The sequence below is a fragment of the Achroia grisella genome, unplaced genomic scaffold (genome assembly GCF_030625045.1).
Source record: "Achroia grisella isolate CSIRO2021 unplaced genomic scaffold, CSIRO_AGI_Agris_v1 utg544, whole genome shotgun sequence".
Lineage (NCBI taxonomy): Eukaryota > Metazoa > Arthropoda > Insecta > Lepidoptera > Pyralidae > Achroia > Achroia grisella.
The window spans coordinates 4,176,924-4,189,179 of NW_026712929.1; the positions used below are offsets into that span (position 1 = coordinate 4,176,924).

Below are 12,256 nucleotides of genomic sequence, written 5' to 3' on the forward strand. Positions count from 1 at the left end.
TTCCTCTAACAGCCTATTTACAAGATTTTAGGTGCTCTGATGATCTGGATTCTAAAATAGACCGCCAATCCAGGGTACGGACTCCGTAACTGTGGATAATATGAATGGTCATTTGTTTATATTACTGTGTGGACATTGTCTGTGATATCCTCAAGGTTTATTTTTGAACGCAGACATCAAAAATATCCTGGTGACTCAATTGTTACCAGGATACTGAAATACAAAATAAACGATGTAATATGAAGGATAATGCTTGTAACCCGCATTTGTTGAGAGAGGAAATTATCAGTCACGGAAATTACCAAAACTAAACCAGGTACCTAAAGATGGTATTCCATCATATGAAATATAATGTTACTAACAGTTTTAATGGTTATATTGAAGTGACAATAGATTGTTAATGGGATTAAGACGTAACAACTAACTAATAGATAAAAATAATAGTTTGGTTTATTATACAGCTGGATTGCGGAATTCTCGTAAAATAAAATAGGTACTTGAGTTTGTGCCAATGCTAATGTAACATGTCCACCGGGTCTCCTCGCAAGATTTTTTTGAACTAGGTCGACATTGTAAGAAAATATTGGAGTGAACTAGATTGATGAAATAAATTGACTCTGTTAGGCTCTAGTATCATGTAATTGTTCTCTTTAACTATGGTATTTTCCCTGGTAGATGATTTAGTCGAAAATTTTAATTGATACATGAATGTCTATGTGTCTTTTTATGTCTATGTCTTATTATTATGTTGTATACATATGCATCAAAATAATAATAATTTTAGACGGCCTCGGTGGTCTAGCGGTCTAGCACACCCTCTTACGTCTCATGGGCGCAGATACGAATACTCCCACGGTACAAATACTTATTTGTATTTATGAGTTTGTTTGTTTGGTTTGGGTGTTTTCTATGTATTTAGAAATTAATTTTATATTTATGTATTTTTATCAGTTGTTTAGGTACTCATAGCACAAGCTTGCTTAGTTAAGACTAAATGTCGGTCTGTGGTTGTTGTGCTGGTTACTATTATATTCATCTATATTGTTGACGGCTACATTATTTTCTAGTTTAAAAACTCAGCAATATATACAATAAAGAGACGGGGCGGGTATGATGATAATGAAGTAGTTTCAAGCTTTCGATTTTACATCTTCGGTTTGTCTGTGACATAGTTAGGATTGCAGACATGCAGAGTCATTGGAAAGAGCTGAACTGAATACAAGAACAGGCAGCGTTAATTATATATACTTTTTATGGATTTCTAAAGGAAAAATAACTTATGCAAGTGAAGACTGAATGTGGGTCCGTGACTGGAAGTAAGTGAAGATGTTATCCATACTAATGTTATGAATGCGAAAGTGTGTCTTTCTGTCTATCTGCGTGGCTCTTTGTTACTTTTTGACAACAATATATTTGAACGGATCTTAATGTAATTTGATACTATGATTGTGTGACGAGAACGTATATAGGTCTTTAGATCCTATCCTATCATTGTCTCAAAAAACAATCTAGAAGTATGAAACGTCACGGATAACAGCTAGTATCTTCTAAATGGCTTCTTTGTATAAAGGAGAAAGAGGAATATATGTGGACGAGTACTTATAAAGTTTCCTTCTAAATCATTATATAATATTCCATATAATATAATAATTGATCAATTGTGATATAATCGAATATTTTAAAATAAAAGAGAGAGTCGTTATAATATCGTTATTTATCTCTGGTGATGGACTACAAACTATTTATTCGTATAATCGAACATTTGCCCATGCCATGTTAATTCAAATATTTTCATCCAAATAAGACCATGTATATCAATTGTTGCATTCCCCACAATGTCGGGAGTTACCTATGCCTCCAATTACCCCATTTTATATTACAGTCGTGAGTATGTATTTTTATAAACGCGAAACTTTGTGAGTATGGATGTTTGTTACTCTTTCACGGAAAAACTACTTATCGGATTTTAATGAAACTTTATATTAATATAGCTTATACATCAGAATAACATATAGGCTATAAATTTCACGCAGATAAAGCCGCGGGCACAGCTAGTGTAAAATAAAAACGCAGAGAAGTCTCGTGAAAAGTGGAACAGTGAATAACCGATATGTGACCGGTTTGATTTCAATAGCAGTGAATACGATGTCCTATTGTTACATAAGAATCAAATGTTCATCATTAGTGGGCCGTCTGTGGGGAGAAAGTGAAATCAGCCGGCAATGAGTGAAAGTATACCCTGACAGTTATCTAATTTCGATGGCGCGCCAACAGGTCCGAGGTTATGATGGTCAAGAAGTCTGTTTTACATTGAATTAATTTATTAAAGTACAGTTCCCATCATTACAATAGAGAATTGGCTCCCGTTTAGTAAGTCTATATAAGTGGGATAGTTTTTTTTTTTTGAATGAATTCATGAACTACATGAGGTACAGAGGTGTATCTATTATAATTTGTAGCCTGTATATAGAAGATTACGCTTGTATTATCAGTCAATCTAAAAAAAGATACTACATTAGCTCTTACTCCCGACTCGTATGTTTTTTCAAATTTTAAAATGATAACCTCAGGTAATTAGTGTGATATCAGACAATGACATGCAAATATTGTTTAGTAACTTACTATTTGCACTTCAAAGACAAAGGACAAAGTGATCTGAGAATTGTATGTATACAGACCTACTCGTGTTCTTGGAATTTTCTTCCTGCCGGTGGATAATGATATCAATGTTTTGTTCGAAGTTATTATTCCAATATTCAGTAAACGAATGACGGGAAACATGCTTTATTCATCATACATAATAATTATGATTAATAATTTAATACTCACATACACCAGGTACATTATCACCTAGGTACACTTTGTAAAAAGTCGTCACTCAACCTTAATTTAATATTAGACTGACGTACCCAACTTCAGTCTGACATTTAAAAAGTTAATTGAAAATGGCATACGATCTTTGTCTTCGCTTCTTTTCCAATTACATAAAAAAAGCTAGTACCACGCCCTGGCTTCGCTCAATTGCACAGCTTCGAAATAATGCATTTGGATTTTTTCTGCAACCATTGTTTGTTTTTGTTGGAAGTAAATCTGTATATTTAATTTAGGAAATTCAATAATACTCTTCAAATCTGCCAACACATGTCTAGAATTTAGTTTTAGTTAAGAAATTTATTTGGCGAATATCCCAGATAAAAAACTAGCGATTACCTATTCAACTTCTCATCTAACTTTGGCATCAGTGAAACTAAAAATTTGGCCAGAATTCATTAATCACACTTTAGTAATTCAGTTTTAGGTATTCTACCTTTTATGCTAAATTTATTTGTTTTTGAGTATTTATTTCCATAATCACTAGTGACGGTGTTTTCGAGAATACTCATTTATATGTATGTTCATAACAATAACCAGGTATGGACTAGGGCCTAGGCAACCTAGGCACGTGGTTAGGTAAACGCAAAGTGTGTATTATGACTGAAAAATAGGTCCGGAATAACAATGTTTGCCTAGGGCCCCGCTTTAGCCTCAGTCCGCCACTAACAATAATATACCGATTACCAAACAATTAGTGATCATTCGCACTATACCATTATTTTTCACAATTACCAATGCATCTCTAAGTGATTGCGGGACAATAGCGCAGTGATTGATAATCATTATTGCTAATTTATATGCATAGCGTGCGGTACTGCTTCAACAATTATTATTTTATACATTTTTTCATATATTATACCTACATGCAAACACGCTACTTATTACAGATTAATTAATTTATCACTGCCTCAATTTAAATAAAATCAGTATATGATGTGCTACCAAATTATCTGTATTACCTGCTATTGTTAGATATGATTACGATAATAAAGGATCATAATGTCTTGTCTTTATAAAGGATATTTTTTAATGAAAAACATAAGGGATACGAATTTCCATCAGTATCATCCAAGCCCTTAATTTAGTAACAACTTGTATTAAAAATACATTTTATATGTTATTAGTATACTTAATTATTTATACATTATTAATTTTTAATGTTACTAAGGGATCATTGGTAATTCTATTCACCTATCTTTTATTGCCGATATTGATCGTGCTAGCTTATAAGAATAATTTATTATTTGCCATACTAAATACTAGCATTACGTTACACCAGGTGAATATTGTAAATTGGTATTCACTGGCAACATCGTATAAAACGTTGAATGAATGCTCTGGCAGGTTTACATAACGGAACCACTGATTTGCAGGGTCTGCTCTCTACTTCCCCTGCCAATTTGCAATTCTTATGATTTTGTTTTGCCTGCCTCGTCGATATCTCGTAAATTGTCCGCCTTTGTTGACGAAGCCGCCGCTTAATTTGATTGGGTCTGTAGGTACAATATAATGGATGTAAGAAGGGCTGTCAGTCAAGCATAAGCTATTGTTTATACTGCCTACAATTAGTTCTTACTGAACAGCTTTTGTGAGTTTCTACAACTGCGGAGCATCTGTATACAATATGTACACTAATATAAATGATATTATCACTACCTACAACTAGTTCATGCGGCGTTATCCGTACTGTATCAATTCTGGTATAAAGTATTCTATATATTCATCTATAATATTGTGTATGTATAAAATATCATACGAATTAATTAGGTAGTTTTTAAGTGAACGAGTAGCGGATTTCTATCTATCTTCATTGCTTTCTTTTAGGCGCAGTATATAATATCTTAAGATGTATTTCAAAGCCTACACAAATACTAATGACGTCGGCAATGTGTCAAAAGGTGTCTTGTGTTGACGTACAATTTAATATTATCGTATTGTATACAAAGTAGATAAGAATTATTTAAATTATTGCTAGCTTTATATAACTATTCTAATTTGGAATAAAAATAAAACAGAAACTGATTTCTTGATCAAAAATTAATTATCTCTAAGTGACAACAGTCCTTCTCAATACGGATCTGGTTACGATATGGATGACCTCCGGTCTATTGTGATTGTGATGGGCAACCCTAAAACAGGGCTTGTTCGTTCACACTCGAGACGCTCGCAATGAACCAGTGCGGCGGCGCCTGACCTGTTATTTGCGTCCAGCATCCCACTATTGGTAACTTTAGACGCCTCTTTTATCTCGCATGAAATTACCCTTTGCCGCCGCCTTTGGTTCCTTTTATCTGGTTGCCTACCGTCCACCTATAGTTAATTTAAAAGCGTTTTGTTAAACATTGCATGTTATAACGAGGTAGTGGTCCACGCTAGATAATAATTTAGCAAATAACGTTTAATTATTTCTTGGTATTACTAGTAAACGTCTTTAGAAAACCCTTTTGTATTATGAATGCCAAATATTAGGTATATTTTCAATTTGGAATATTCTGTTCTTTTTATAATTAAATATATTAAATTTACAGAAAAATCGATAATGACAGTGAATAGTAACTTTAAATAGCATATCCTTAGCTCTTAGGTAGGCCGGTAGTTTTAGTGCAATTCCAATTACATAAAAAATAATAGTAATATGGGTATAATTTAAAAAAAAATATATAATAGTTGCTAGCGTGCGAATCTCAGGCAAGTTGCTAGTCTTGTATATTTTGAAAAGCTAATACATTTCTACGTTGGATTGCCATACAGCAGTGTCACTGTAACTGATGTTATAATCTGTTCTAATTAGCTGATATAACGAAGTTCGGTGGAACTGGCGTCAGTCCGAGGCGACTTCTTGGAAATTAATGTCGCTCTGCTCCAAATAGTTCGTTGCACTACGTCCACAAACAGCACCGTCTCTGTCTGTAGGCACATGTTATTATTATCTTCAATGTAGAAACAAATAAACTTAAATATTTTCACCAAAATTTGAACTTGTCAAGTATTGCGTCCAAACATCGGAATTTGACATTCCTCTATCTCTCCCATCTGGGATTACAGGAGATAGTTAGGGAGAATATTATTTATATGTTGATATAAATAATATGAATGTTATTCCACTATTAATCATATGTCCTTTTCTATCATGTTCTTATGTAGTTTTTATTGTAATTGTTACACGTACCTTCTATAATTAGTCACTTATATTTATAGATATTATTAATTTTATTTTATACATTACATTAAATAAATTAAGTTTAATTTTGTACTTGCCAAGGCACAACAATCTATGCAGAGCTTGTGTTCTGGTTATTATATAACTGATACAAATACGTAGTAAATGCATTCAATGCATGCATACTGAACACATACTTATCGATTACTATTTCCTAGAAGGTGTTCGTTTATTTTTACTAATGCATTATTACAAATACGAGGTGTAGCATAGAATAATGCACACGAGTCCGTGACATAACTTACTATGTTTGGGGGATTATAAGTATTGGTTGAGCGTACAAAAAGACCCACTAAATAACTGAGGTTTACTGAGGACATTGACAGACCATACCGCACAAAGTCGTATTATCAATGCAGCAATATGGCGGACTTCAGTCCGCGTCATAGCCACACACAGCGCAGTCGCCGAGTACTTTTAGTCCGCGTTGAGCGCTCGATAGTGACGAACATACTTGCATACTATGACTTTTGAAATAGATGTCAACGTGCTAATAAATGAGGTTAGAAAGAGAAAGCCAATCTATGATACTTTTAGAAAAGAATATCATGATCGAATACTGAAAAAGAAATTGTGGGACGAAGTATGCCAAGTGGTTTATTCGTCCGATTGGGATTCACTGTCGGCTCAGGACAAAATTAAATATGGTGAGTTTTGATTTATCATTTAATTTCCTTATGTATGTATAGGCATGTTTATGTTATACTGTCTAAAAATATCAGTAGGAAAATAATAAGCAATATAAACTAGTGTTTCAATACGACCTCAGTTCGGTCCACGAGCGTGAATGAATGACGAGAACGTGACAAGAAGCGAGTGATGCGACGAGCGGAAGCGGGGAGCTTACATTGCACGCGTCTCATTAAATAAAAACAATTTATAATATTATTTCTCATAATTATTCAAGGTTGGGAATATTATTTTACACACATATTTTAATGTAAAAAGGTTTTAAGCAAGTTCTTTTTATCATTCAGGTACTTTTGAAAGTTACCAACCACAAATTGCAAGCTCTACTCAAATACTCCTCGTGATATGAAAATAACTTAGAAAGTATTCAATTGTCTCAAAGATTTCCTTTTTTTTAGGAAAAGAAGTACAAAAGAGGTGGGCCTCTCTCAGGCATTGTTTTAGAAGGGAAATTACTGCTCAGAAAAATGCCCCTTCCGGAAAATCAGGACCAAAGAAAAGAAAATATTTGTACTTTAATTCTCTTTTATTCTTGTTGCCGTTCTCAGAAAGAGTCAAGCCGGAAAAATATGAATCTGATGAAACTGATGAGGAGGCCTTAGAAAATATAGCTGATGTGAGCAAAAAAAAGTTAACTGCAGCCGAACCGAGCTCCTCAAAACAAAAACAAATAAGTAGTCTAACTAACGACACAGAAGCAGTCACTTTACTTAAAGAGGGAAGTCAAACGGTTCAGAATTTAAAAATGTACGATCACGAGCAAGATGGTGACGAATCATTTTTTCGTTCTCTTGTCCCGTCTATGAGAGAACTTACAGAAGATCAGAAATTATTATTGAGAATGGAAATACTAAAATTGATTTTAAATTTTAAGCAATCACTGAATAACAGCTCGAGCACATCTGATGATAATGATAAATCTAATACATGAATGTTGTATAAAGCTGTACCAACAGATATCCTTTACTCAAAATGGCATTTTATATTTATTTTGGTAATCAGCGATAACAAATCGTCTGAAACTATTAAGTGCACTCCTTATTTCGCAATTTCTCATAATAGAGCATCTAAATTGTTGCTGTAGAAACCCTCAGAAAATGATATCGTTAAATATTATGCATCTTACCAATTATTGTTAATTGCAATGATAACAAGAAATATTTACAGATTAAAAAAGCATTTTATTTACTTAGTTCTAGTTGTAGCGATCTTATTTTTTCTGAGCAAATGAATCTTAATAGAAGAATCTTGAATGACTCACCTAATTATACTGCACTTTATCCATACATAAAATAAGAAACTTATTTCTCAATCTTATGTATAGGTATGTACGTATGTACTAAGCTATTTTTTATATAGTATATATTTCATTAGTTGTGAAAAAAAGGCTCGGTAAAATACACTGCAAATAAAATGATCCTAAAAGACATTCATGAAGAAATACATTCTATCACTTGTGACTGGTTTTGTTGTGACATAGAAATATAATTCATATCTATAATATGACCAGTACAATACTGTTAGTATTGCATCGTTTGTTATAACTTATGCAATGAGATTTTATCGAAAATTTGTCTAAAGATTGATGGATCTGTTGAATGCTGTATCAGCATATTTGATCTGACATTACAAGTTGTAGTTAATTATATTAGTAGACAAATTGTGTAATTAGACGCTTGTGTTTGCTATGGCATTGGTCGGATCATATTCTAGTCGCGAGGCTATTGTTATTCTAGGCTAGGGTTTCACCATCTATTAAAATAAACCAGACAGAATTTAAGAAAGACTTTGACCTAACCTACCTCTTGTTTATTCCAGGATAAATTAAGAAACTTAACCAAAAGACCTAAATAATATTCCACTTCACATCTTGATAATTATGCTGGTTGTCCCTTTGCTACTAATAAAAAAAACTATATTACATTTGATTAGCAGGTTTTCGCAAGATATAATATTCAGTTAAATATAAAGTATTCAAGTTACCTTATTTAATACATAAAAAAATTAGGAAATAAGTTTATCCTTTAATTATATAAATTATATAATAAAAGGGGCCTAACAATTTAGAAATATACAGCAGTAGTGGATAAGTTTTATTATGTCATTCTAATATTAATTTGTATTCGTTGATGTGATCAAAGCATGGTTTGTTCAAATTCAGTTTAATAATTTATGAAATGACGCTATTTGAAATCGCAGATTACTTTATGATATAATGAATTGTTGTAATACACTTTACGAGTGATATAATAAAATAATAACAAAGTTGTGAATTTTAACGAGGATTCTTAAATAATATAATGTAATTGTAAAGTGGGTCAATGATGCCGTGGGAATTTGTAATAAGTAGACACTCGTGGCAGAGATATAAAAAGGTGCGTTTCAAAGGCTTTTATTACATTTCCTGGATAGATTTTAGTTTTGTGCATTGCAACCGACTCCAAAAAATAGAAATTTGTAATTTGATTGTTTGAATTCATGTTAACAATGTTTACTTTTGTGTAATATCATCGTAATAAGTTTAGTGCTGACAAAATCGCTTTTATTGTAAAATTAATAAAAAGAAAGTATTGTATAAAAAAACAGTTGTAATTCAACTGAGAACTTCCTCATTTTGGTCTATTAGTGCATGTTTTCTTAATAGAAGTGAATTTATTGTCATAAATTTCTTTTCATAAATATATGAACATCGAGTCAACCAGTTATATTATATTTATTTTACCGATTGTTCTATACAAATATTCTTATAGGTTGCTTATTTTATTAGTGATCATGCAAGCTTACTGCATGCCAGAAGAGACTCAATTTAAATGTCAAGTAAGAGGTCAATTGTCAATTTCCTCTAAGATTGCCATTGTCTAATTGCTTAGTTGAGAGAACCATTTAAACATGATTAATCGGGGCAGGGCGTCACGTTTAACACTCCATCCAATTCGGCAACGATTCGTTTATTGTTTACGCCGACAGTATAATCACAGGTATAAGATAAACTGGATGTAAAAACAGGTTTCCAGTTCGCAGTGATACTAATAATTCATCAATAGTATGTTCGTTATTTTTCTTTAGCTCTTTTACGTGTTGTTCACGTGTTTTACGTGATTTCCCGTAAAATTATCTTTTTGTTAATGTCTTTATTACCTTAAGGATACAATGTATCGTAAAAATATATAAATGCTAAACTTACCGTTGTTTTTAAGCACAAAATAGCATTGTCAGCATAGCAGAGAGGTTAATTGTTTAGGGTCTGATATTTAAAGATTTTCCTATAAAACTTAAATTGCTTTAACCTAATTTGTGAGAACAGATAGATGGGTATTTGTTACTCTTTTACAAAAAAACTACTAGACTGCTTCCAATGATATTCTAGAGGAATATAAAGAATATCTTAATTCACAATAATAGTTCCGCGTTTTAGAGCTGGTTATAAGTAGTGATATCGCTTTAAAAATGTTATGATATTTTTTACGAAATCTAATTAGGTATTCATAGGTAGATAAAGATGGTAGACAATCTTGCACCGTGTAACGACCAACACTTCGTTCAGGTACAAAACTCAATAAAAAAAATAGAACTGACAGCTAGAGTCCAACGTAATATATTAATGAAAAGATGGGATACAAAAAACTTGGGGATTTAAATTTTAAATGGCGGCGCGTTCAAGCAACTGTTACTGGAGTTTATTTTGTTTGAGTGCTCGGAAAAGAAAACAAAAGTTGAGGCGTTCTTTTCTCCTATTTGCCTCTGACCTCGGTTCTTATTGACAATGCCTGCCAGAATGAAATATGGCGCGCCGTTAACGAAAGAGAGATTAGGCGGTCGATATACTTCACGTCTATTGTAGAGCATCTCGTTTCGGCGGTGCGGCACTGTTTGTGTCTGTTTGCCGTTCAAAACGTGTTGGTTTTTGATCACCTGCTATGACGACGGTTGATCGTTTTCTCGGAATAACCTTATGTTGTTATATTAAATAATAGTTTCTAATCTCTAAAAATAAATTATTTACGTAAGCATATTTACTTTATAGTCGTGCTTGGTTCAACGTTTCTCATCGAATATAAATACCGGTCGACTCGTTAATTCGCAGTCAAATCAGTTGACGTAATAATTACTATATTTTTTGCTGTATTACCGATCTACTTTTTAGGGCAAAATGTAGAAAGTGGCTTTGTAAAATGGACGAAACCGTTTTAATGCATTAACATGCCTGTTCAAATTGAGAGTAATGCAGTTATTGCCCGAGATATAACTGTATCATTAGCCGCATAGCACGCGTGAGGTGGCGAACTGGCGATGCTGAGCGCGGAGGGGAGGTTGGGAGGTCTGGAGAGACGGTAATGGAGCGGCGCGTGTGGCGGAGGGCAGACACAATAGCCGCCGCCGCCGCCGTCGACGCGCCGAGCCTTCTCAGAACCGGTCCAGAGGGCAGCGCTCTGCCGAATTTCGCGCCGACCACCCATCGCCCCGCACCATCCCGGCCGATACTTATCGCGCCTGTATTTATGACTAAAAACGCTATTACACTCCTTAGGCGAGGAGTCGCAATATACCACTCGCTTGCAATTGCTTCCTTTATTGAATATTTTATATTTTCTAATATAGAGGTATAATGTTGCATTTAGTAGATGCCTACATTTAAAGAAATGTTTACTGAATCCTATATGTTTAAAGAATACAGTAACATTAGGTACGTAATTTTCTATTGGATAAGGAGGAGCATATACTGAAATTAATTGTGTCTATTTATGTCTTAATTGAACCATTAGCTTAGGAATTTGTATACTTTGTTTACTTGATTTATCTATAGCTACCATTTACTATTGTCGTCTCTTAGAATAAAACTGAGTTATGTGCGCAGTGCGCATGAGATTGATAAATTATTGTTCGAGTATTTTAGTCTATGACGCGGTAGACCGATAAATTAAAACAAGTGAGTGTCATTAGGCTGATCATAAACGAACTTGTCTGTAGCCTTGTCGCAACCACATTATAAAAAGATGACGCACCTACCAAAATATATTGGCAGAGAACGTTACATCGAATGCTGTCTATGTAAATATAAATATCAACGTCTTTAAATTTTATTGACATAATGTTATGTCATGATTAATTAGGAACCTACGCTTATAGTAGACTTTTCCCAAAATGCACGATATTTGGTTAATAACCGTTTTTGACAGAGTTATGTTAATTAAGTTAAATGTGAAATCTTGATTCAGTAAGTTCATTCTTGACTGTGATTATTGTGTGCGCGGCTCATTGAGTAAACTTGTGAAGCGCAGCCAAGTTTGCGCGAGCGCTGTTCCCTTTGCTTAGGACCTCGGGCAGTGTATGGGTGAATACGATATTTCTTTGTGTGTGTAGTCCACTTGTTTGTTGTGTAAGTTTAGAAGCTTGTCGTGTTATCTTCGACGCCGCGACACCGCCTGCGTCTGTCCTCGAACGTCGTCTTTAGCAGCTTTTTATTGTATAACA

General features: G+C 33.6%; 2 protein-coding genes across 3 annotated transcripts in view; both read left to right on the forward strand.

Moving 5' to 3' along the window:
• Nucleotides 1–12,256, forward strand: part of LOC131847921 (tyrosine-protein kinase Fer) — a 47,148-nt gene that overhangs the window by 7,029 nt on the left and 27,863 nt on the right. The window lies entirely within an intron of this gene.
• Nucleotides 6,485–8,073, forward strand: LOC131847922 (uncharacterized). The gene is made up of 2 exons (XM_059197641.1): nt 6,485–6,741; nt 7,183–8,073. Exons 1-2 carry the CDS (start codon nt 6,558–6,560, stop codon nt 7,713–7,715), a joined length of 717 nt encoding a protein of 238 aa, XP_059053624.1. The 5' UTR covers nt 6,485–6,557; the 3' UTR covers nt 7,716–8,073.

What these genes read in the sequence shown, in the direction of transcription:
- LOC131847922 (XM_059197641.1), top strand. Translation starts at nt 6,558, where the DNA reads ATGACTTTTGAAATAGATGTCAACGTGCTAATAAATGAGGTTAGAAAG. An exon ending in TCAGGACAAAATTAAATATG is followed by an intron (nt 6,742 to 7,182) that starts GTGAGTTTTGAT and finishes CCTTTTTTTTAG; the next exon opens with GAAAAGAAGTACAAAAGAGG.